The sequence below is a fragment of the Pristis pectinata genome, chromosome 4, assembly GCF_009764475.1.
Source record: "Pristis pectinata isolate sPriPec2 chromosome 4, sPriPec2.1.pri, whole genome shotgun sequence".
Classification (NCBI taxonomy): domain Eukaryota; kingdom Metazoa; phylum Chordata; class Chondrichthyes; order Rhinopristiformes; family Pristidae; genus Pristis; species Pristis pectinata.
In genome coordinates, this window is record NC_067408.1 from 107,619,265 (window position 1) to 107,645,627 (window position 26,363).

General features: G+C 39.0%; 1 protein-coding gene across 1 annotated transcript in view; it reads right to left on the reverse strand.

The window, feature by feature from the left end:
• Positions 1-3,796: 3,796 nt before the first annotated feature.
• The window catches only part of morc3a (MORC family CW-type zinc finger 3a), a 49,836-nt gene continuing 27,269 nt past the window's right edge, over positions 3,797-26,363 (reverse strand). The window contains exons 15-18 of the mRNA XM_052013663.1: positions 24,495-24,709; positions 18,170-19,022; positions 13,690-13,814; positions 3,797-12,264 (exon numbers count right to left, since the gene is read on the reverse strand). Coding sequence (XP_051869623.1) covers positions 12,123-12,264; positions 13,690-13,814; positions 18,170-19,022; positions 24,495-24,709 — 1,335 coding nt within the window. The 3' untranslated portion in view covers positions 3,797-12,122. The remainder of the gene's footprint in view (positions 12,265-13,689; positions 13,815-18,169; positions 19,023-24,494; positions 24,710-26,363) is intronic.

A 26,363-nucleotide genomic window follows, 5' to 3' on the forward strand; every position in this document is an offset into this window, starting at 1 on the left:
TGGGTTTGCTCTCGTTCAGCCTCTATCTTTGCCAGCTGCACCTGTGCCTCAGAAATTGCTATTTCACTGCCAGGAAACTGTTTTAACACTTCCTTCTCAAACACCTTCTTTTCCACATAATGGCCAGCTATCAGTCTCTGAATATCTGCCTTTCTCATAGACTGCTTTACTTCTGTAAGGTTTAGCCTTGTAGCAATCTTTATCAGATCATCCTTTTTCGCCACCTCCAATCCCTTTTGGGTTGGTGACTCCAAAAATGCCTTAATATCCATTGCTACTGGTTTCCACACACACAAGCCAATTAAAAAGAATTTATCAGACCTCCCTCAAAAATCTTTGGATTGAATCACGAACAAATCTCATCAATCTGGGGAACGATCCCAGATGACACGTTAACCTTGGGAACTATCCCGGACGAGCCCCCAATTTTGTCACAAACCAGCAACAAAAGAAACACACTGAGCATGATTCAATGTTAAAAACTATTTTATTAATCACTACTTATGGTAATACGTAAAATAAAAGTAAAAAAAAAATGTTAGTATGTTAGAATTCAAGAATGTTAAACCTCGAACGTTAACCCCAAAACTAAACTCTTCGTGTGTGTGTGTGACAAAGTCCAAAACTCCCAGTTCCGGAATGGTTCTTAAAGTTCAGTTCCGCAAGCCATAAGGTGAAACATGAGCAAGGGCTTCTTCAACAACCACCGTTGTCTGAAGATAAGATGTAGATGTAGAAAAACATAGAGAGAGTACATACGAAATCCAAATGTTCCACGATGGAACCCAAACGACACTTCAGTGTTTACTCGGTAGTGACTTCCTCACCCCGAAAAGCATCCGAACCGTGGTCGTCCACATACAAATACCTGTTTCCTTCTACAGGTCAGCAACAAAGTGAACTCCACCGGATTACTTCCAACTTCCATACATGGATTTCAGTGGCAAACACAGTTATTGTTTCTCATCCATCGATAGAGAAAACAAGCAGGCTGGTGTCTCTCTCCCTTTAAGATAGAGAGTGTGTGTGTATGTGTGTGTGGGGCGTGCTTACGTCAATAGAAGATAAAGGACGTAATGACGTTGTTGAAGAAGTCAGAAGAAGAAGAAAGAGAGAGAGAGAGAGAAGGGAGAGAGACACCAGCCTGCTTGTTTTCTCTATCGATGGATGAGAAACAATAACTGTGTTTGCCACTGAAATCCATGTATGGAAGTTGGAAGTAATCCGGTGGAGTTCACTTTGTTGCTGACCTGTAGAAGGAAACAGGTATTTGTGTGTGTGGACGACCACGGTTCGGATGCTTTTCGGGGTGAGGAAGTCACTACCGAGTAAACACTGAAGTGTCGTTTGGGTTCCATCGAGGAACATTTGGATTTCGTATGTACTCTCTCTATGTTTTTCTACATCTACATCTTATCTTCAGACAACGGTGGTTGTTGAAGAAGCCCTTGCTCATGTTTCACCTTATGGCTTGCGGAACTGAACTTTAAGAACCATTCCGGAACTGGGAGTTTTGGACTTTGTCACACACACGAAGAGTTTAGTTTTGGGGTTAACGTTCGAGGTTTAACATTCTTGAATTCTAACATACTAACATTTTTTTTTACTTTTATTTTACGTATTACCATAAGTAGTGATTAATAAAATAGTTTTTAACATTGAATCATGCTCAGTGTGTTTCTTTTGTTGCTGGTTTGTGACATCTTCCCTAGAGTAATAATTCTAAGGCTATCCGGATAGAAATCTCATTAAAAAACATAAGATTAAGTGTGAGTTTGTGATGTCATCAGCAATCTCCACACCCTCAATGCAAATCCTGAATCTATATTCACCAGATGTTTGTGTCCTATCCCTCTGGGTACATATCCCAAGTTCCCGTTAATTTTCCTCACTGACTGCTGCATTCAGCCTTACTGCATTCAGTGATCTGTTCCGTAACCTGAAGTAATTTATTTCATATCTATTGCTTAAGTATTTTTCTAATTTCATACCTCAACATATATGACTAACTGCTTCCATCCCATACAGATTGATCAGTACTGCTTTCCATTTGACTATTGTTTGGACTCTCTCCAGATTCAGCATTATTTCTGTGCCCAGCCAAATAAACGATAATGATCTACTGCTGATGTTCACAAGTGACATTATAGCCACTGAAATACTTTTGTTACTTAAGAAATGCAACAGTCAATATGTATGCAAGATTTTCCAGTAACAGCAATGCCATAATGATGAAATTGTCTTATGTTTGTGATGTTACTGGGGATAAACATCAGCCAGAACCTTGGGGATACCAAGCCCTGATGTTCTTCCAGAGTGCTATGGAATTTTACTTCACCTCCACCTGACAGGGCAGACAAGCTTAGTTTACCATCTCCTCAGAAGGACTTTGGTTCTGACTGCTCTAGAATTTCAGCCAACATTTGTGCTTAGATCTCTGTACTGGAGCACAAGCCCACAATCTCCTGGCTCATTGCCAACAACATGAAGAGATGGGGTCAGGTTTTAAAGCTGCCACTGCTGACACCAGATAGGTAAAAGACTACATACAGGACAATGCTCTTGCCAGCCAGAGTAGCAATGATTGGGTAATTTTACTGCCAATCAAACTCGAGCCCGTACTACTTTAAATGGCTGGGACAGATCTTGGGCACACTTTATATGTTGTTATCCTTCACTTGCTGCATTTCTAAATTACGTTCCATTCACTGGGAAGTTACTGTTGCTCAATTCCTCTGCCGGACCCGGTTTGTGGTACAATACACTAGTACCCTGAAAAAGCTCATTATGGTGCTGTTGGATCTCCAGTCCAAACATTCACAGGTACCTACCTTCTGTACTTCAAGACATCCCATTTGGACGATTGAGCTGCCATACCAGGAACCCCTGCCTTCCGCTGGTGCTACACCAACAATGAATCATGCACAGCCTGATGTGAAGAGGCCATGTGCAAGGGCTGGTGTTGGACAAGCTGATGAGTTGGGCAGTGCTGAGAGGTCGAGTGCAGCCTTTGTTGGGGAACGGCAGAACCTGCCCCAGGGGAGGTCACCCCGATCCCAGGGTCTCTCGCATTACCTCCTGTTGGATGTGATGTAAGCTGCTGTATCACCACCTCTTCGTTTGGTTGCACAAGGACCAGAGACTACTGATGCAGTCTTACCCAAGAGAAATCTCTGGGCTTGGCAGAGCTGTGCAACTGGAGAGAGAAGGCAGCAGCTTCCACTGGGAGTTGGAGTGGATTGAATTGAATTAGAGCAATCAAAAAAAATGCAGATGATGGAAAGAAAACAAGAGGCTGAAAGTACTTTGCAGGTCAGGCAGTATCCGGCGGAGCAATACAGAGTGGACATTTCAAGTCAATGACTCATCAGAACTGGAAAAGTGAGAAAGCAAGCATGCTTTAAATAGCAGAGAGGAGGAGGGTGGCGAGAACAGGGGGAATGTCTGTGATAGGGGGCAGACCAAATTAAAGTGAAGTAGAGTTTATTGTCATATGCATAAGCATGGTGGAGTACAGGCACCTCAAATTATCATTGTAACAATTAAATACTGGCAGGTTGAGATAAAAGAGATGAGGATCAAATTGACACTGAAATATCCAGAAATGGGAGGTACCAAAAAGCTAACCCGATCCCCACAGAGTCGTGGCTAACCAAGATATGGCAATATCTGGAGAACTACAGGTAGAAAAGTAAAGTATCCCCAGATAACAGGTGAATGTAAAACTAGGCGTGAAGCACCTTTTCATCCAACTTGGTCCCAAACATACGATTGAATAATTAGACTGCCACCAATGTAAAAGTGGAAATTTATTCAGTGAGACAAAGTATAAAAATGCTTAGCACATCATTTTCAATTCAAAAGAACAATCTTGTTTACAAAATAGTATACTAATACATTCACATAAAGTTTACTTAATTCTCTCAAAAATGTCTCAAATTAAAAAGTTTTTCATAAATTTAAGTTTGGTTGTTACTAAATGCATCAGTTTCCCCTTGCATATTGAACAAAATATTAACCAATGATTTATGTATTAACCTGTATTGATAATATGCTTCATGCCAGCCTGCTGTATTTTATCAAGAGTTTCTGCTAAGCATTTTCTCAACAATTAGAGAAATCACATAAGACAGATAACTGAAGGTCATTACACAGACCACAGGGTAAATACACATTCAATGTACCTTATGACAGGCCATTTCAAATTTTCAAACCAAAATGCAAAAAAATTAGATACTGAAAAATATCAGAAGTTTGTTCAATTACAATGGCTGCCATCACTTTGTCAAAATACCTGAGAACCATTGAATTACCACTTGTTAATATTAACTATACATTCTTCACCTACAATTTTCAAAGTATGAAACTTAAAAAACTGCAGTGTTTGCTTCCAATATCATGAATGCAACATTTCACTTTCTTTCCGGGGGGTGGGGTAGGAAGAAAGAATTAGTCTTCAGGAAATACCACTTTTTACCAACATTTACTAAATTAAACAATTATATTCATTTTTTGAAGACTGTTTGAAATTAAAGCTTTTCTCCCAGGAATTACTACCAAGCACCCATATTTCTCAACATTCAACAAATGCAGTTGTTTTTATAAAAGAGGAATATTTCTTGAGTTTTGTACAAAATCCTACCTGAAAAATGAACCAAAAAAACCTAATTTAGATCAGATACATGAAGAGTAAACTAGATCAGTGTAACCAAGTCTGATTCATTGCATTGATTTGATATAGATCATCTTATATAAAATTGGGTCAATTTTTCAACATCTAACTTGCACATATTTTGATCTTTACATATTTATCCAAATAACATTGATTACATACATTGAAATAATTTAGCCATTAGGGAGTCAAAGGGGACTAATTATTCTAATTTAAAAGTACCCAGAAAACACCTATTTTCTTTTGGACCTGGATATCATACTAGGAGAAAGTGCTAAGCAAAGGCTTGCAGAAAGTTGACATGGAGCTCTGTAGTTTCCACTACGCAAAAATGATCAATACTGAAATCGTAATTAGATTGAAAACTTAAAAACTAAAACAGCTGGAAATTGAAATAACACTCAGCAGTTCAGGCAGTATCTATAGAATGTGGAACTGAATTAGCATTTCAGATTGAAGACCTGGCATTAGCTATAAAATTCAAGACAAAATTTTTGTGCAGTGTAAAAAAAAGTCTGATTCTTTACCATTATCCACTTTGTACTTCCACCCTCTGAGTTTCAGTACATTAACTCATTGAATTCCAATAGAAGGTCCTTGACCCGAAATGAAATGTTAACTCTGCCAGACTTGAGTGTTCTGTTTCTCTGTATGTTTCCCCAGCGTTCTCTGTTTATGTTAAATGCATTTATTCCATGTTAAATTTGCTACTTTAACTGGGATAAAACTGGTCACTGGCAAAAACAAAATAGTAAACAGCAGCTTCTAAAATAAATGGAAAACAGCTTGTGTGTAAAATAAAAAAGAGGACATTGATTTATCAGTGCCCATTTTGTACTTTTGCTTTCTGAACTTTTGTACATTAATTCACAAAGTCTGAAAATGAGAAATACTGTCTGACAATTAGGTTTGCTCTTCTGTCCCTGGTTTACTTTAAATGCTGACATTTTCTTCTCAGAGGGTTCAGTGCCCTTGGAACACTTCTTCAAATGGTGGTTGAAGCAGGGTCTTTGAATACTTTTAAGGCAGAGGTAGCTAAATAGTTGATAAACAAGGGAGTGAGGTTCCACATTAATTATTTGGAGAAAACAAGCTTGATATCAGCCAATCTGGGAAGAGGAATGAAACTGCAGCAGGATGACTTTAATTTAGAACATGTACTTTTTGCCTGAAGCTTAACTAGTTTTGTATAAGGGCAGAGAATAAGGGCTTTGCAGGGAAATGCCTTGGAGGAGAAATAGTTCTGCAACTGGTTGCCTTGACTTGGGCTGCTACAAAATGAGGATATGAAAATTAACTGGATTAGGGTTGGGATATGCATATGTGGTACTTTATCTATAAACACCCTTTCACAATGCCAGCTGCAGTATAGATTTGTACTGCTGCTCGTTTCATCCCTACCACATCCCACAGCACCCACTTTTAGACAACCCTTGTTTTTGTTAAAAATATCTTTCCTTTCTGGGGTCATGAGTTGACCCTTTAAGCTCCAGTCCATTATTGCTTCAAGCAAAAAACCTATTTCAAGCAAAGCTTCACAAATTCAGTTACAACCTGTAGTTCTTGCAAATTCTCAAAAGGTAATCTAAGTTTACAAATTGGAATTAAAATCTTCACCCAGTCTTCCTCCATCTAAATGGGGGGTGGGATTGCCAATCCAGTCAGTAATGAGTTAAGTGGCACTTTTTTGCTTCTTTCCTGGAGCTTATGCTATTTCCGATAGGCTAAATGAAAACTGTATTTCCAAATGACACCAAATTAATTTAGCCATTCAGCAAAAGGAGATAAGCACACCAAATAGACCTGTGTAGGTTGAGAAAGGAAGCTGAAGTAGCATACAGCAGTTTTTGTGGACAAGTATGAGATGATAACAAGAAGGGTAAAAACTGAACATTTATGTACCTTGAACCCAATACAGAACATGGAAAGGATTTGGGAATATTGTCAAAATGCAACAGTAAGCAGCTGAATTACAGTATAAATAGATAGAATGATAGCAGTGTGAAAAAGTAAAAGAGATGTAGTTTACTCAGTAAGAAACATCGCTCACGTTAACAATATATTGTATGATACAAGGGATGATACGGCAGTATAAATGAATGGTGTGTCAGACAATTCAACATAAATGAGTAAAGACAAGATCAGCATAGCTAACTAAATCTAATTACTGTATCACCCCCTCAGTGATAAGAGGAGGACAGATTTCAGGAGTTGTAAGAAAATTGGTAAAATTAATCCCATTTTGTTCTCTATTGACATTAACTTGGGAATCTAGGACAACTTCCAGTTCAGAAGTGGGAAGATGTGTAGACTGATTTGACAAACTGACCAGTGGGTAGAGGACTGCCCAGAGATGCAAAAGCATAAAAATGTTCAGGCAGTGTACAAGTGCATATGCACTGCCTGGTCCTACATACTCCTATATTCCCATATCTCTGCACAGAGACTTCAATTTCACAAAGAATTTATTAACTGAGACCTGCATTCCCATACCGGTCGTAGTTTGGCTTTAAGTGATGCTCAGATTTATCTTTTTCTTCCTAATTACTCACTTATATATTTCATAAGGATATCCAAGTCAGATTTTTACAGCCTATCCCATTAACTCAATTCTCCACAATACCTTGTTAGGTATAAATTTATACTGCCTCTAGAGCCGACATGGCTCAATTGTCCCTCAATGATTAGTTCTGGACACAGTGGTTAAATTCAGCATTACATTATTTGAGCATTAGTTCCTACCAACTTGGTTTAATATTTGATGTTACAGTAATTGGACATTTTGAATGCTGGTGGCAACTTTTATTCTTCATCTCTCAAATGTACAATGAGTAATTAGCAGTTGAAAATTCTTAATGGAGGGAGGACACAGGAAGCACCTTGGCTGTCTGATTGATATCCAAGCATCAACCCAATCCCGCCACCACTACCAACTCCACAATACAAATTTTGTAGCATACCTGTAAAGCCTAGACATTTAAATAGTACAATTTCTTGAGGAACTTTTGTTAAATGTACTTTTCAGTTGATGTTCCCAACCTACTTGTTAGAGCACTTAAAATATGGGAGTTGAAAAATGTTTTCCTTTCTTGAATTCATGTTGACTGCTGTTCACCAGCTTACTACCAGATTTCTTCCTAACAATCAAGTCCATTACATTATCTGATGCTAAACTAAGGCAAAAAACTCAGCTTTCCAGTGTATTATCTGGACCACTGAAATTTAATGCTGACACCATGTGAAAATTTGCATGCACTGGAAAAGGTTTTGAAAAATATCAAATAAAATGATCTAAATCTAAAGATTTGGACGAGGGACATGCAAGTTTAGGAAGTTTAAAATCTACATTGTAGAAAAGTTGTAGACTTGAAGCTCAGGTAAATCCATATCACTTTTGTCAAATCAAATCAGGGTAGATCAGCAACATACCCCCAACAAGATACAAATTTATAATGACCATAGGTAGATATCTTCAAAGTGTGATAAATGTTTGGATCACCCTTCCAGGCAAGGCAGAAAGTAAACTAACAGAAGAATCAGAATTTGTCTCAAAATAGACTTTTCCAAAAAGTTAAGGAAAGTTTAAAGTTAAGATTCATTTGAAATACAATTCATGAGCGAATCTTCACAACATTGCATTTTTGGATGCAGTAGCCCCCTGGTAAAATTATTTCACTTTTCAATTCAACCCAAGTTTCTGAAGGTGTCTGTTTACTGGTCATAGATTTTTCACTTACAAGGGGGGGAACAATATATATTTGCAGTTTCAAAAATGCAAAATAAAATTACACTTCTGAATCAGAGTATTGCTTTGTTCTCCAATTCAGGAGGAAATGAACAGTTATATCCCAATTTCAAAATATGACTACATGGCTCACACTCCACTCTACAGCCCTTTTCCCAAGACACACGCTTTTGTGTAGAGGTATTCCTTAATTGTGGTATAGCAAGAATAAAATATATTTAAAAATTAAAACGTGGGAAGGCAGAGGCTGAGTTGCAGAACAGTGGTACAGCAATGGCAATTTTAAGGTGGTACATACCCAAAGTCGGACTGGATAATGTTTTCGTCTCTTATCTATTAACATCAGTGTAAATCAATGGATAAAGAGGATATAGGCCAATAGATTTCACAAAATTAACAAGATGTTTACCCTTTGTAATTTATAATTGTGTAAACTTGCTCAATAAAACAATACAGCTAAAGGTAGGCATGATGGCTAATAATAATCTTCAAATGTATTTATATTTTATTGGGGAAAGCAAATAAACAGCAGCTATTTCTTCAATGCAAAAGATGTGTATTATATTTTCTTTGTTCATTATTATGTGTAGAAATATGTACTATATGTCTTAAGTCATTAAAAACAAAAACAACAGTATCAAATTCTTTGAATACATTTGAACAAATTGGATTAGTTGACTTCACCTGCAGAAAAGAACAGCTTTACAGATAACTCCATAACACCTCAATTACATTACTTCCCATAGCGAGGGTAACTTAAAACTATTCACTTAATGCCATCTAATTTTGGCTGATTCATTTTCCTTCTATATAACCAATTTATTCCAACCACTGGTGTCATTCTACATCCACGTGTGCCATGCACAACAGCAACTTGCCAAGGCTATTTTGGCAGCACTAATTCAGGACTTCCACCAAATAGAAGGATGATGGCAGCAAATACAGGGGACCATCATCACCTCCAAGTTCCCCTCAAAGGTGGATACCACCCTGTCTTGGAAATGGACAGTCGTTCCTTCATTGCTGCGGCATCAAAATCCTGGAACTCCATCCCAACAGTAATATTGGGGCACGTTCACCACTTGGGTTCCAGTAGACCAGTGTGACATTTTCTAAGGACAATAAAAGCAGCAGTCCTGGCAACACTCCAATCTCATCAATGGATTTAATAAAAATTAAGACAACTGTTCTGGAGTAAATTCAAAAAGTAAATAGTTAAGGCTGGAATTCAAAACCTGGTCCTTCACAGAAAATCTAGCAGTCGAGACTAGTATAAATACAACAATCAGTCTAACATTATATTAAAAAGAAAACATGCTTGGTGTATAACAAGGATATGCCAGAGGTTGAATAAAGACTCCAAACAAGCAATCAGTGTGAAGACACAGTGCTCCAGAGGGAACTTAATTAAATTTCCAGGATGAATCACTTCACCGTTGTCTCACATCTCTTCCTAGTCAGCTCATAAACAGTACAGGTTAATAGTCTGGGATCAATTTGCCTGGATAGTAGACATGCTTAAATAAGGCCTAGACCTGCTGACCTGAAAGACAAAGTTACAATGGAGAGGTCTATTTCTGCCAAAGCAGGGCATGTTAATGTCAAAAGGTCAGGCTATACCCTCCTTGAGAGTTAAATAACATGGAAATTTTCAAATGAAGGTTATCACCATGTAACTTAATGATAAGTAGACTGTGTATTCAAACAAATGGTGAAGTCAGACTTCCCTTTTCCATTTGACACTGGCAGAAGATCAAAACAACTACCTACAAGGATGAATGGTACATAAAACTGCCATGGATGAGTTTGAAATCTATTGTCTAATAACATACTGAAGGGATTGAGGCAGCACAGCACACCCTTAATCTGAACCTGAACCAGGAATTGTCAATAAATTTATAATGAATTCATGCATGAGGAATTCTTTTCCTCTTTTTGTGCTCGAGGAAGGTTTTTAGTTTAGTTCCATGAAAAATACAAGCAATATGATTAATGACACATACAATTTCCCTCTGTCCTGCTTCAGCTGAGGAAGTTGAATTGTTGGAAACATGATTTCAGACAGTGGTTGGGCTCCAGTACTTAAATTGACTAAGGACTGGTCATGTGAGAGTCTGAATTCAAAACCTCATTCTGTCCACAGCAGAGCACACTGTAACTTCTAGCAAAGAAGTTGACTGGTAATGAAAAGCCCAGCACAGCCATATTAAATTAGGTACACCAAGGCAAATTATAGGAATCTAGCTGAAAAAAAACATGGTATCCCTCGGCTACAACAGAGAAGGAAGAAAATGCCAGACCTCTGATACTGATAACATCACTGAAAAAGCCAGACTGAAAAAAAGAGCATGTGTGACACAGATGATGAGAGATCTGATGAGATACCATCCACACATGCACAATCTGCAGCCATCACAGGCTTGCACTAGTTGAACGGCCAAATAGATAACACTGGAACTCCCAGCAAGTCCAAAGGGAAGACATTTTAAGAGTTAAAAAAATCAAAAAAGATCATGTACTTATCACCTTGACTTTATAATCAATCTTCCTACCTTTCCCTGAATGATATAGTGTAAATAAACTTTGTGGAACAATATTCATAAATGGTCAATAATGCAGCAGTAAATTGAGCATACATTGTTTACAAAGCTACAGAACAATAAAAAATATTGCAGAAAATGTCAAAAATATTAGGGGTTGATAAAAAAAGAACTCTGGATAATGGTTGCATTACCTCATTCAACATACTCACATTATATCAAATAATCTGGAATATTTATTTTTAAAATCTACAATATATATTATATACTTTAAATGTAACCTTTGTTCTTCATTGCCTCACTGGTTTCAATCCCAGAAAGGAAATTAGCAGTGGTGTTCTGCACTCTGTACATCAACTGCATTTTCACCACTACAAAAATAATTTGGATAAGTGAAACTCCACTGTGATTGAGCAGTTCAAGTTCATTTACCTTGCAAGAACCAGTTGATAACAATTATTTTTCCAATGGCTTAAAGGCCTGTTTCTGTGCTGTAAAATTCACAAAATATCTTGCAATGTCCATTTACAGCAAAATTACTCGCAAGGAAAACATTTGAGCACCATATGGCTCATCAAATCAACGTTTGCAGGAATGACATGAACTGAAACTCTTAAAAGGGAAAATGTTCACCAATCTTAGTTAACATAATACCCCACTATTTTATTGATCCAACATTTGTTTTGTGAGGTGAGCAGTTAATATTATAATCACAATTGCAATAAAAATAGAAAATGCTGGAAATACTCAGATAGACTGGCAGCACAATTATTGTTTCGAGATCAATGATCCATCATTGAAACATTAACTCTGTGTATCTGCCTTTAATTCAGATTTCCAGCATCTGCAGTTTTGTTTTGTCCTTTTCAAGAATGTTCTAATACTACTTTGAACTGTTTACTCCAATTGAATCAGTTCCTTTTTCAAGCATGCTTCAAACTGCTCCAATATGCTTCCTGGCATCAAATGTTTACCAGGTTAGAAAATGAAGAAACAAAAACACTTAGATCGAATAAAATACAGAAGAGAAATCATTGTCATTATGGAAGTGCATAACTGTCTGCTTAACTGTAAGCTCTGGTTTATCAAGTCTATTGGTTTTGTTACATAGTCCACTGGATATCTTCACAGTATATCCAAACTGCAGAACAGGAGATGATGATCTTCATGATGTACTGGCAGTGAGTACCTGGTCCAAAATCTCATCAACAACAGTACTTTCATAATTTATTTGTGCTAAGTCCAGTTCAGGTACGATATTAACCAGAAGCTGTCCAACACCAATTCGTAGAGCCCTGAGTTTCATACTGCAAGTAGGATAAATAAAAAGTTCCTATATTAATTGCAACATCATTCAGTGTGATGCAATGACAGAAGAGAAGACCGTCGTAACATGGTTTTTGGAGAGGCTACTGCTGAAGGAATGCTCCAGTTACATCTATTGGGAAGATGCTACTTTTAAAATTCTTTAGTTTTTCAGATTAAATATTTAATTATTCCAATGTCACTATGGCAAAATCTGCATTAATTGTTTTGGCTTTTATGCTCCATTAAGCAAGGGGAAAAATACTAAACTGATTTCCAATGGCATTAATCCAGCAAATGCCCTGGTGATTATCATGGCGTTATATGCTAGAGATAGAGTTCAGATACATGGAGACCACCATAGAAAAATTCAAACGGACAAAAATATTCAACTGAGGAACACATTGTAATGCATAAATATACTGGAGCTGCAGCCCAAACAAACTTGAAGCTAATCATAATTTGTGACTGACTAATCTAAAGTGAATCTTAAAGCCTTTGCAAAGTTTTTTTTTGTAATTTGTCAGCATTAACCTGAGAAAACCTTTTTTTTAACTTTTCTGCCAAAACCTCCAGACAAACTGTCTCCAATATTATTTTATTATTGAGACATCTTGGGCAGAAAAATTTCTTAAAAATAGTTAAAATGTCTTGCCAAAAGCAGATCCCTGTTTGCGTCGTCATCTTGAGAAGTACAAAGTTTGCAACGACTATCAAGTAAGCAACAGAGTGAGCAAACTATTTTACATTAAGATTAAAAACTTCTACAGAGCCGTGTAACACGAGAACAAGCCGTGTAACACAAGAACAAGCCCTTTGGCCCACCTAGTCCACACTAACCATCAAGCTGCATTTACACACATCCTACTTTATTCTCCCCACATTCCCATAACTTAGACTTATCATTCAACTATATACCAGGGGAAATTTATGGTGGCCAATTAACCTACCAACCTGCACATCATGGGAGGAAACCCATGCAGTCACAGGGAGAACATGCAAACTCCACACATACAGCACCGGAAGTTGGGATTGAACCAAGTCATTGGACCTGTGAGGCAGCAGCTCTATTTGCTGCAACCACTGTGCCACTTCAACCAATGATTATTTCACCTTTTGTGCTACTACCCATGACAAATTTGTAAATGTGCTCGTCTCAACCATACTTTCTCCAATTAATTCAGAATTCCTGCAACATCCATTTTGCCCGCCCTTGCTAAGCTGTACTGACTCTTGCTCTTCAGCAGCCCCAACTTTGAATCTCTCAAGTCACAACTCACCATTTCAGTAATCTTTGTCATCCATATCCTAACACTTACAACCAACCACCTGCTACATCAACTTGAAATAAAGAAAACATTTTTCTAACTTCTATCCAATGCTGTCCTTAAACAAGTCAAGATAGGTCACTCTAATAAAAAGTTTACCTTGAATCATCGGAAAAGTTGCTCTGTTGTGCTTCAGTAACTTGTTGCTTTAAACATTCCACTTCTTTAGAAAGATTTGTACAGTTCAACTTCAATGCATCATTTTCTGTTTGCAGTTGATCAGCCTTAATGATGAACAGAAAAGAAACTCACCTTTGTAAAGGTTATTTGCAAATGTAAATGATATACTTTTATGGCCACTATTTATTGAATGTACTTCTAAACGTTTGCTTAAGAGAGGAACCCCCAACATTTCGGAGACATTTTTACCAGGACTGTGATTAGAAAATCGGAATGGATGCCAATCATCTCTCATTTTCCTACTATCGATAGGGCAAGGCCATGCAGACAGAGGGGACTATGGCAATATCACAACTAAAATTACAGCAAATGCTGCAAAATCCTAAAGCAGGCTTGGTACAGCAACTGCTCTGCCCGTGACCGGAAGAAACTGCAGAGAGTTGTGGACACAGCTCAGCGCATCACAGACAACAGCCTCCCCTCCGTGGACTCTGTCTCCACTTTTTGCTGCCTCAGTAAATCAGCCAGCGTCAAAGACCCCATCCACCCCAGACATTCTCTCTTCTCCCTTCCGTTGGGCAGAAGACACAAAGGCCTGAAAGCACATACGAGACTCAAGGACAGTTTCTATCCTTCTGTTATAAGACTATTGAATGATTCTCTAGTGCAATAAGATGGACTCTTGACCTCACAACCTACCTTGTTATGACCTTGCACCTTATCGTCTATCTGCACTGCACTTTCTCTACAACTTTAACACTTTATTCTGCAATTTGTGATTGCTTTCCCTTGTACTGCCTCAATACACTGTGTAATGAATTGATCTGTATGAACGGTATTTCACTGTACCTCGGTACATGTGAAAATAATAAACCAATTTACCAAATGACCAGAGCAATCTCCCAAATTGTCAGGAAAAGACTGATTTATCAGCATCTGCCTCCAGAACTTAACAGGTAAATTATATTTAGAACTGCCAACAAAAATGGTGCCATCAATATATCCAAACACAGCATTCTGACACTGTAGAATAAACCTTTCCAATGTTCCAAACAAACCATGTAATGCTTCTTTGGCACTTATCCCAAACCAGATGTTAACATTACAATTATATTGACTTGCATTTTTAAAAAAAGCATTACTTATGTGATCAATGACACTATTTCATAATGACAGAGGCCGAGATTGAAAAAGATCCACATGAAAGATCGACAGCAGGAGAAACACTCAGTTGAATGAATCCTCTCACTGTATTCAAATTCAGCATCTCAAAGTACAGAACAATGTTCTAACACAAAATGCCATCTTTCTTTCTTAAGTTCTAACTGAACACTCAATGTAAATAGTCATTCTATTTGTCTGTCAAATGGAGTCTCAGTAACAAGAGGGTGGGGGGGGGGGTGGGGAAGAGGCAGAAATAAACTCAGGACTAGTAAAAGACAAAATTAGTTCAAGTAGCAAAGAGGGAGGTTACACAATTTGAGATAACAGATTATAGCAGAGAATGCCAAATCAAATATTGCTGTTAACATAGAACAGTACAGCACAGTACAGGCCCTTTTTCCCCACAGTGTTGTGCCGACATAGCTATTCCCTCCTACCTACAGAATGCCCATATCCCTCCATTTTCCTCTCATTCATGTACCCATCCAAGCCCCCCTTAAAAGCCCCCAATGAATTTGCCTCCACCACCACCCTATCAGGCAATGCATTGCAGGCATCCACCACTCTGAGTAAAAAAACTTACCCCTCAAATCTGTTCTGAACCTACACCCTCTTACCTTAAATGCATGCCCTCTGGTATTGGATTGCTCAATAATGGGAAAAAAATATTGCTTGTCCACCCTACCTATGCCTCTCATAATTTTATAAACTTCCAACAGATCACCCCTTAGCCTCCGCGCTCCAGAGAAAAGAGCCCAAGTTTGTCCAGCCTCTCCTGATAGCTCATACCTTCTAATCCAGGCAGCATCCTGGTAAACCTCCTCTGCATGCTTTCTAAAGCCTCGACATCCTTCCTAGTGAGCTGACCAGAATTGCATGCAATACTCTAAATGCGGCCTAACAAGAGTTCTACAGAGATGCATCATAACTTCTTGACTCCTATACTTAATACCTCGATTAATAAATGCAAGCATTCCATAATCCTTGCACCCCAAGGCCTCTTTGCTCTTCAACACTGTTAAGGGTCTTGCCCTTAAGAGGGTACTGCCTCTTGACATTAGTTCTACTAAGGTGTAACAACTCACATTTATGCAGGTTAAACTCCATCTGCCATTTCTTTGCCCACATCTGCAACTGATCTATATCACGCTGTATCCATCACCAGTCTTCTGCAGTATTCACAACTCCACCAATCTTGGTATCATCTGCAAACTTACTAACCCATCCATCAACATACTCATCCTGGTCATTTATGTACATCACAAACAGCAGAGGTCCCAGTACAGATCCCTGCAGAACACCACTGCTCATAGGCCTCCAGCCCGAATAAGTCCCTTCAACCACCACCCTCTTCTACGGCCAAGCCAGTTCTGGATCACACAGCCAATTCTCCATTGACCCCATGCATCCAAACTTTCTTGATTAACCAATTATGTGAGACCTTGTCAAATGCCTTACTGAAGTCCATATAGATGACACCCACAGCTCTACCTTCATCAACCTCTCTAGTCACCTTGTCAAAAAAACTCAACCAGGTTAGTAAGACGTGACTTGCCCCGCACAAAGCCATGCTGGCTTTCCTGAATCAAGCCATTGGATTCCAGATGCTCGTATATCCTAAGAATTTTCTCCAGCAATTTTTCGATGACTGACTTGAGACTCACCGGTCTATAGTTCCCCAAATTTTCCCTTGTTCCTTTCTTAAATAGAGGAACAACATTAGCCACTCGCCAGGCATCCAGGACCTCACCCGTGGTCAAAGAGGACACAAAGATACTGGTCAAGGCCCCAGCAATTTCCTCTCTCGCCTCCCTCGGTAACCTGGGGTGCATCCCATCGGGGTCTAGGGACTTATCCACCTTAATACTGTTTAGGAGACCTAACACTACCTCCTCCTTGAACTCTAAATGCCCTAACACGTTTCCGCCCTCAGTTCCAATTTCTGCGTCCTGCATGTCCCTTTTCTGGGTAAATACTGAAGTGAAATACTCATTCAGAATCTCACCCACATCTTCTGCATCCAAACATAGATTCCCTCCTTTATCCTCAAGTGGTCCTACCCTTTCCCTCATTATCCTCTTATTCCTGATGTAGGTATAGAATGCCTTTGGATTCTCCTTAATCCTACTTGCTAAGGACTTTTCATGGTCCCTCCTGGCTTTCCTGTCTGCTCTGTCTGATCCTAACTTCCGAAGCTCTACACACTTGTCCTTTTTCTTCCTGACTAAGTTCATCACTTCTCTGGACATACCAATACATCTAAGGTTCCCTTATTTTGCCATTCATGTCTTTCCTTCTAATCGGGACATACCAATCCTGTACCCTACGTATTTGATCCTTGAACACTTTCTACATGCTCGACATGGACTTGCCAGCAAAAAGGTGTTCCTAGTTTACTCTACCTAGTTCCCGCCTTATGCCTTCATAATTAGCCCTGCTCCAATTTAAAACCCTCCCGCTAGCCCCATACCTAACCTTAACTATAGCTATCCTGAAAGTTAATGAGCTATGGTCACTGTTCCCCACTGTTGCTCACCCACTGATAAGCGAGTCACCTGGCCAGGCTCATTACCCAACACCAGGTCCAGAATAGTCTCTCCCCTTGTTGGACTGTCAACATATTGATTTAAGAACCCCTCCAGGATACACCCGACAAATTCTGCCCCATCTAACCCCCTTGCACTAAAAAGGTCCCAATTTATATCAGGGAAGTTGAAGTCTCCCATGACCACAACCCTGTAATTTTTACACATTTCCCTAATCTGTTTGCATATCCGTTCCTCAATGGCCGGTGGCTATTGGGAGGTCTATAGTACACCCCCAAGAGAGTGATTGCACCCTTCCTATTCCTGAGTTCTATGCATATAGACTCTGTATCCGAGCACTCCATCATGTCTCCTTTAAGTCTGAAGTAATCACATTTAAGGGAGAATTTACAAAAAAAGGAAATAAACTGAAGAGTAATGAATTTTTTAAAATGAAATAGGGTTTGATTGAGATGCTAACATGGACACAATGCGTCAAAGCAGCATTACTGCATTGAAACTGTCATGATTCTACAAATTAAAATTTGCAAGTTTAATTAATAAATTATTTTAGTGCAGACAATCTACATGTAAAATGCTTCACATCAGATCATACACATTACAGAACTGCAAGTATTGAATGGATTAATATGCACCTTATATTCAATTATTTTTGGTTCTTTTGGACTTTGAGTTGCGACATCATAGTTAAGTTTTCATTTAGCACTAAAACAAATTAAATATTGTCCTTTTTTATTTCAATTACTTACTTTATCCTTTAATTGATCTCGCTCAAATGTGCAGGTATCTAATTGTCGTAACATATTGTCCAGTTGCTGAGCTTGTTTGTCATCCTCTTTTTTCAAGTTACAAGCGGCGCATTCGTGCTTGAGATTCTCTAATGCCTGGCACCGTTGCTTTAAATATTCCACTTCCTTCAGTGCAAGTTCATATTCGATTGTCTTTTTATCATTGTTAAATGTGGAGAAATCTTTCACATGTTCAGTCTTGTCCCCTATAATAAGTTCACACTGCGTCGACTGATGGCAGAGCTCCTTTTTGACATGACTGCCAGATATTTCAAGAAGCTTTTTAGACAAACTTTCTAGTTCTTTTTCTAACAATTCATTTTTTGCCTTCAAGCTGTCCCTCTGTTCCGTCATGGACTTCAGCAAATTTTGTTCACTGCTTTTAACAATGGCTTCCTTGGCATCCGTTGAGCACTGAAGCTGCTGAATTTGTACTCTCTCTTCAGTGGTGCTACCAGAGAGGCTCTGATCTTTAGACGCAGTTACCTCTTCCTTGACAGAAATGTTCAAGTTCTCAGTTTGTGTACTTAAAGATTTTCCTTCCTTACTCCTGAGCAAAACATTATCACCGCAGGTGTCAATGACAAAGCCTGACGTATCCATACTCTCTTTGACCTCTTTCTTTACTTTTGACAAGTCAAAATTTTCTTCAGGCCTTGGCGTACTTTTTTCTTCAAGAAGAATCAAGTCATCTTCAAAATGTATTTTATGAGCAGCATCCCCATTCAAAGACATGCTAAGTGACTTTTCATCACTCATTTTTGGGCTTTTTGAACATGGAGTTGCAATATCATAGGTAAGTTTTCGTTTAGTGCTAAAACAAAAATAAAACATTAATAATTGCAGAACTGTGCTACTCAGTTAATATGACAAAATAGAAAACTGTACTTTTGCAATTATTGTAGGATGTAAACAAGCCTCCCAAACAAGTAAATTCTCAATGAGTTGTCAGTTTTTAATCTTATCTTTAAGTACCCCTTTAAAAATATATTTTCTATATAATTTTATTTTGTACCATCTCTTCAAATTGCACAATATACCAACAGTTCTTTTTCCTTGATGGGCTTGGGTGCTAATCTGTAATCACCTTTCAGATTCTTGCTGAACAACAGAGCACTCAAATTCAATGCTGTTCCTACCCCATGATCAAACATGCAGATTTTTTGTTTAGTGATACTGACTAGAAGGTAAGGATTAGTAAACTTCAGACAAATGCAATTTATGACCTCAAATAATTTCAGATCATAACCTGTCAAGTAAAAATCCAAGCTTAAATGAATTTCACTGTGATACAGAAAAACAAATCAGTACTCGTTTGCTCAAGTTTCCATTTCTCCCAAAGTAATGCAACACATTGTATCCACAACAGACAATATCAAATCAACATTCATGGCATGAGTGTTTTCTCGAAGCCTTTAAGTTTTTTTCTCCATTCGGTTTGGTGTAATTTGCTTTGTTTGTTTCTGGGGTGAAGGCACAGCTCATCCATTACTGCTTGAGAAAGTGTGGTGAACTTCCTTCTTGTGGTGGTGCTGGTGATGGCACTCCCACAATGCTATTAGATAGGGAGTTCCAGGATTTATACCCAAGCAGTGATGGAGGAATGATGATACATTTCCAAATCGAGGATGTGTGCAACTTGGAGAGGAGCCTGCAGATGGTGGTGGTCTCTTGTAACTGCTGCTCTTATTCTTTTAGCTGGTGGAGAGCGTGGATTTAGAGCTTCAGTTCAGTAACTGAAGTACAGCAGCTTCTGTGCAGTCTCACTTTCACCTTGTCTCTGGAGTTCAGCTTTTTCTCCATGTTTGTTCCAAAGCAGCACTTTACGCTCTCTACACTCATGACTGTGTGGCTGGGCACAGCTCAAATGCCATCTATAAATTTGCAGATGTTACCACTGTTGGTAAAATCTCAGATGGCAACGAGGTGGCGTACATGAGTGAGACAGATTAGCTGGTTGAGTGGAGTCGCCACAACAACCTCGTACTCAATGTCAGCAAGACCAAGAAATTGATTTCTTGGTGGAAAGGGTGAGTAGCTTTGAGTTCCTGGGTGTCAACATCTCGGAGGATCTATCCTGGGCTCAACACATTGATGGAATCACAAAGGCATGCCAGTGGCTCTACTTTGTTGGGAGTAGGAGGAGATTTGGTATGTCACCACTATTGCAAATTTCTATAGATGTACGAGGGAGAGCATTCTGATTGGTTGCATCACTGCCTGGTATGGAGCCTACAATGCACAGGATTGCAAGAGGCCACAGAGGGTTATATACTCAGCCAGCTCCATCACGGGCACAACCCTCCCCACCATCGAGGACATCTTCAAGAGGTGGTGCCTCAAGGCAGCGGTGGCATCCATCATTAAGGACTCCCATCATCTGGGACATGCCCTCTACTCATTACTACCATCTACGAGGTGGTACAGGAGTCTGAAGACCCACACTCAACAATTTAGTAACAGCTTCTTCTTCTCCACCATCAGAATTCTGAACAGTCCATGAACCCACGAACACTACCTCATTATTTCTGCTATTTTTTGCACTATTTTGTAATTTATAGTAACTTTGTCTTTGCACTGTACTTCTGCTGCAAAACAACAAATTTCACGTCATATAATCCAGTGATAATAAACCTGATTCTGAATTGGTTGAGAAATAGCAGTGACATCAGGAAAAAGCAGGGATGGATCAACCTTTAAGCACTTCTGGCTGAAGATGGTTGCAAACACACCAGCCTTGACTTTGTCATTCATGTACTAGGCTCTAACATCAACAAGGATGGGAATGTTCTTGGATCTTACTCCTCCAGTTATATGCTTAATGGTCTGCCATCATTTACATATTTGGCTCATTATGTGCATGGAGGCATTGCTGACTAACTTCTACTGCAGATGTGGGAAGAAAGGAGGGAACGCTTAAGACCAACAGCTTGATTTGTGGAGAAACAAAGAACATGGGGAGGGAACATTTGACCGCATGACTTTTGTGGCTGAGGAATAAAGATAGCAGTGATGGGCTGAACAGGATGGGGAAAGAAACTTAGGCTAGGGTTTGAGGAACACAGTTGAGAAAGGTTGTAGGGTTAGGTATAAAAGGGGGTGAACATTAAGGTGAGAATTCTAGGGAGCCAATATAGATCAATGGCCATAGAAGTAGTGGTTGAACAGAGCTTAGTGCAGGTTAACAATTGCTGGCAGAGTTTGGGTTCGAAGTTGACAGCTGGTCTTCAAAGTAGTTGAGTCTGGATGCAACAAAACCATCAATTTGGTTTGTTCAGCTACATGCAACAATAGGATAACTTCCATTTGAAGACATTGTTTTTTCTTTCAATAGCATGAAAGTGCAGACATAAACCTTAAGATGTGCCACACTAATGAACGATATTTTTTGAAGCCTTGTTTATAACCTGCAAAGCTGCTCATTATTTTCATTTCTTCCATATGCACGCATGTAAATTGACACAGTCAAGCCATTGGAACACACACCAAAGTGTGACAGATGAGAACAGAAATTTTGAAAAGTTTTCAAGTTGCCAAATGCATAACTGAACTGATGCACAGTTCTATTTTTCTTCTGGCAGAAACTCAAAAAAGTTCCACAAGAAGAAACGAAACTCATAAACCACCACACATCAACTCTGAACACTGATCTTCCCTTGCTTTTTTGCAGAATCCAATGAATAAAAAGCTGAAAGTTTTGCTTAAATGATGTACTGGACATAGGTAGAACCTATTTGCAATTATTTTATAATAACTGGGGCAGGCACAGTAGTGTAGCAGTTAGCGTAACGCTATTACAGCACCAGCGACCAGAGCTCAATTCTGGCCACTGTCTGTAAGAGGTTGTACGTTCTCCCCATGTCTGCATGGGTTTCCTCCAGATGCTCCAGTTTCCTCCCACATTCCAAAGACATACGGGTTAGGAAGTTGTGGGCATGCTATGTTGGCACCGGAAGCTGCCCCCAGAACACTCTACGCAAAAGATGCATTTCACTGTGTATTTCGATGTACATGACTAATAAAGAAATCTCATCTTAAAATTCTGCGGAAACATTGTTGCAGTGTTTATTACTATGCAGAACTAGTTAATGCTCTGGCATAGTAAAAAATATAGCCGTTCATATTTGCAATTATACAGAAAGATAAGCCTTCATTTAGTAGGAAATCAAGCTGGTCAGTTGTATGGAACAGCAAAGGAAACAGATTAAGCAAACAGCTCTTGAGACTGGCCTTACAGTCAGTAGACTGCACAAATTTGCTAAAATTCTAACCTTTGAAACTGCATTTCCTATTAACACAATTATATTCTTTGAATACTTTATGACAAATTGCAAGTTAGTTCACAGCTTAAGTAAGTAGATACCAAAAGAAAACAAAAGCAAACAATTTGTCCACAAATTGCATCTCTTCCACAACACATTGTATATCTTCCACATACAAGTGACTGAACTATCTGTGTCACAGTTAACTAGGAGTTTGTGAACAACCATCCTATGGGCGTTTAGAAATTGCTGAGTTTGTACCAAGTTAAAAAGCATAATTTCACAATACAAGGGTCAAGATAATAGGACATACCACTCGAACTTGGGAGGCCAAAGAAAGGAACAAGTGAAACAGATGTGCCTCCTTCTACACAGATTTAAATAGCAGACTGGTTGGGAAGGTGAGATCACATGGGATCCAAGGTGAGCTAGCCGGATGGATACAAAATCGGCTTGGAAGGAATCAGAAAGTGATAATAGGAGGTTGCTTTTCAGATTGGAGGCCTGTGATCAGTGGTCTGCCACAGGATTCAGTGCTGGGTTCCTCTGTTGTTCGTCATGTACATTAACAGTTTGGACGAGAATATAGCTGGCACGATTAGTAAGTTTGCAGGTAACACCAAAATTGGTGGAGTGACAGACAGTGAAGGTGGTTAATGCTACAACAGGATCTAGATCAACTGGGAAAGTGGGCAAAGGAATGGCAGATGGAATTTAACTCAGACAAGTACAAAGTGATGCATTTTAGGAAGTTAAACCAGGGCAGGACAAACACAGTAAATGACAGGACCTGTAGAATAGAGACCTAGGGGTACAAGTACATAGTTCCCTGAAAGTGGCGACACAGGTAGACAAAGTGGTGAAGGCGGCATATGGCACGCTGCCTTCATAAGATGGGGCATAAGAGTTGGGATGTCATGTTACAGCTGTATAAGACATTGGCAAGACACACCTACAATATTATGTGCAGCTCTGGTTGCCATATGATGTGATTAAGCTAGAAAGGGTGCAGAAAAGATTCACAAAGTTGTTGCTGAGACTGGAGGGCTTGAGTTATGAGAAGAGATTGGATAAGCTGGGACCATTTTCCCTGCAGCAAAGAAGACTGAGAGATGACCTTATAGAAATGCACAAAATCATGAGGGGTATAGACAAGATGGACGGTCACAGTACTTTTCCCAAGGTAGAGGAGTCTAAAGCTTAGGTTTAAGGCAAGAGGGGAAACATTTAAAGGGGAACCGAGGGGCAAGTTTTTCCACAAAGAGAGTGGTGGGTATATAGAATGAGCTGCCAGAAGAAGTTTGCAGAGGTGGGTAAAATTCCAACATTTAAAAGACATTTGGACAGGTTCATGGATAGGAAAGGTTTAGAGGGATACAAGCCAGATGCAGGCAAATGGGACTAGGTCAGGAAGGCACCTTGGTTGGCATGGACCAGTTAAGCTGAAGGGCCTGTTTCTGTGCTGTATAAATTGTGAAGATTTTTTTTTTATTTTAGCTATCTCATTTTTCCCCCTCATTCCCAATCAAAATTTGTTTTCTCTTTCTGCATCTAATTTGATTTTATTTCACCATTTCCTGCATTATTCCTCTCAGTACCCTCATATTTTATTTGTTGAGGTGGACAATTGATCCCATTGTTCACCAAGGTCCCAAGATGTCCAGCTGATTTTACCACGTCTTTCTAATTTGCACCTCCAGAAACTGTACCATTAAAAATAACTCAAGTTCAAGGGTGAGGGGGGAAAAATCCAAAATCAGTGCTCACCTGCTGCATTGTATGCTGTATGTGGATCTTTATGAAAAACTACGAATGAAAGCAGAATTCGAGAACAAAGAACTGGATCACTGAAACAGAGGAAGGTTTCTCTGCCACACTACATTACATTAGTAATGATTGGAATGTAGTAATTACATTAGTAAGTGCTACTGGACCAGATGGGTGCCATTAAAACCAGGGTTTGGGTTTTACTAAACAACTATGAAATGTCTTATTGTATGAAAAGCATTCAAAACATGACTAACCTTTGAACATCAGTTGGCATTTGTGGAGATGACAGTGATTTAACGTCCACAATTTGAAGATTACTCACAGGAGAGGCCAATGTTGGAGATGTGTTTTCTAGACCGGATGACACACTCAGTGTCATATCTCCATCAACCACCCACTTGGTGATCTTCTGCATACTCGAACTTACTTCAGTAGCTTTGGGGGATTCTTTTTGCCCTGACAATTGAAGCTGAAAGATGTGTAATAGGAAAGTATTACATACATTTGTAAGGTTATGAGAATACTATGAGCCAAGTATTTAGCTTCAGAACATAACTGCTACCTTAACTACCATTAAACAAAAAAAAAAGACTGATTACTTTTATATCAATTCTACCCTTAAAAGGAAAATAACTCAAGTTCGGCCACATGTGAAAATGGCAGAAATCTTCAAATCCGGCATGAGTCTGATGGCCAAGGCCATTGAAATAGGGTGCTACAATGTTGAAAGAACACTGCTTATTCATTTGCATGTGAATGTTAACTGAACAATACTGCAAGTCATGGCATGAGATTAGGAATTTAATAAGTCCCATGGAATATTACTACATACAAATAGGACAACAGACCCACAAAATCTGTAAAAATGTTTTCTCCACGAGCCATCTTTCACAATTCTGCTTGCTTTCTCCAGTAGGTTATGGGTTCAAGTACAACAGCAAAGACTTGAGCACATAAACCTACAATGATCATTCAATGCTGAATTGAAAATCTGCTATACTGTACAAGGTACTGTCTTTCAAATAATTCATGACTCTGATCTGCTCTCTAGATGAAACCAATTCCACTTAAATTTGTGCACATTGGTCTCCATTTCATGATCAGAGGAAATAATCCATCACTATTTATTTGATCATTACCCTTCATAATCTTGAAATTTATCTCAAATCCCTTGGGTTGAGTGGGAGGGAGGGAGGGGGTGCCTCGAATTTTTCGAAGTCTTGAAATAGAACAACTGAAGTTTTTTGACCAATACCCAATGAAATTGGATTTGATATCAACAAACAATCTGCTGGAGGAACCAGCAGCTTGAGCAGCATCTGTGGTGGGAAAAGAATAGTTGACATTTCGGGTGTAAACCCTGCATCAGGACTCGACAGGGTCCTGATGAAACGTCCACAATTCCCCCTCCCCCCACAGATGCTGCTCAACTTGCTGAGTTCCTCCAACAGATCACTTGTTGCTTCATATTCCTGCATCTGCAGCCTCTTGGATTTGATATGCTTGATAAATAACATTTAGATATACTTGCCAATTCAGCTTTCTCCTCGTGACAAGAGGGGGAGAAGCAGCAACAAGTTATACTTTTTGCCTTTGAATAAATAGTAGTAAACAAGAAGAAATTCTCCACTAACATTTTGGCAGTGAAGCCACACAATGGGAGAAAATGGGGGAAAGATTAGTTCTTTTAATTGATCTGATAATGGTGCCAAGTTGTTGGGTTAACTATGGTTGCTGGTTTAATCAATACAATATTTGCCATTGATGTGAAAGATATGATACAGGAAGTCTGGAAGGAGATTTATTTGACAATGTCGTGTTCTTGTATTTTATAAAGGTATTGCTAAGCAGTTTATCAGCTGTGGTTTATTCTTCTTGTTGGACTGGAACCAGCTACTGCTTATCCACCCAATTACAGCTGATTGAAAAAATGTGGTAATCTTTGTGTTGGATGAAGACTAGTGACACAAAAAGTTGAAGACAGCAGGTAACTAAAAGAATAAGTAGCATGGCAAAAGACCAAAAACTGACTCGAAGTTTGTGTGGAATCAGTCATCTTACCCAAGTTAGAAAACTACAAAATGTCCTCCATGACCCTAGAGAAATGAATCAGTATTCCCACT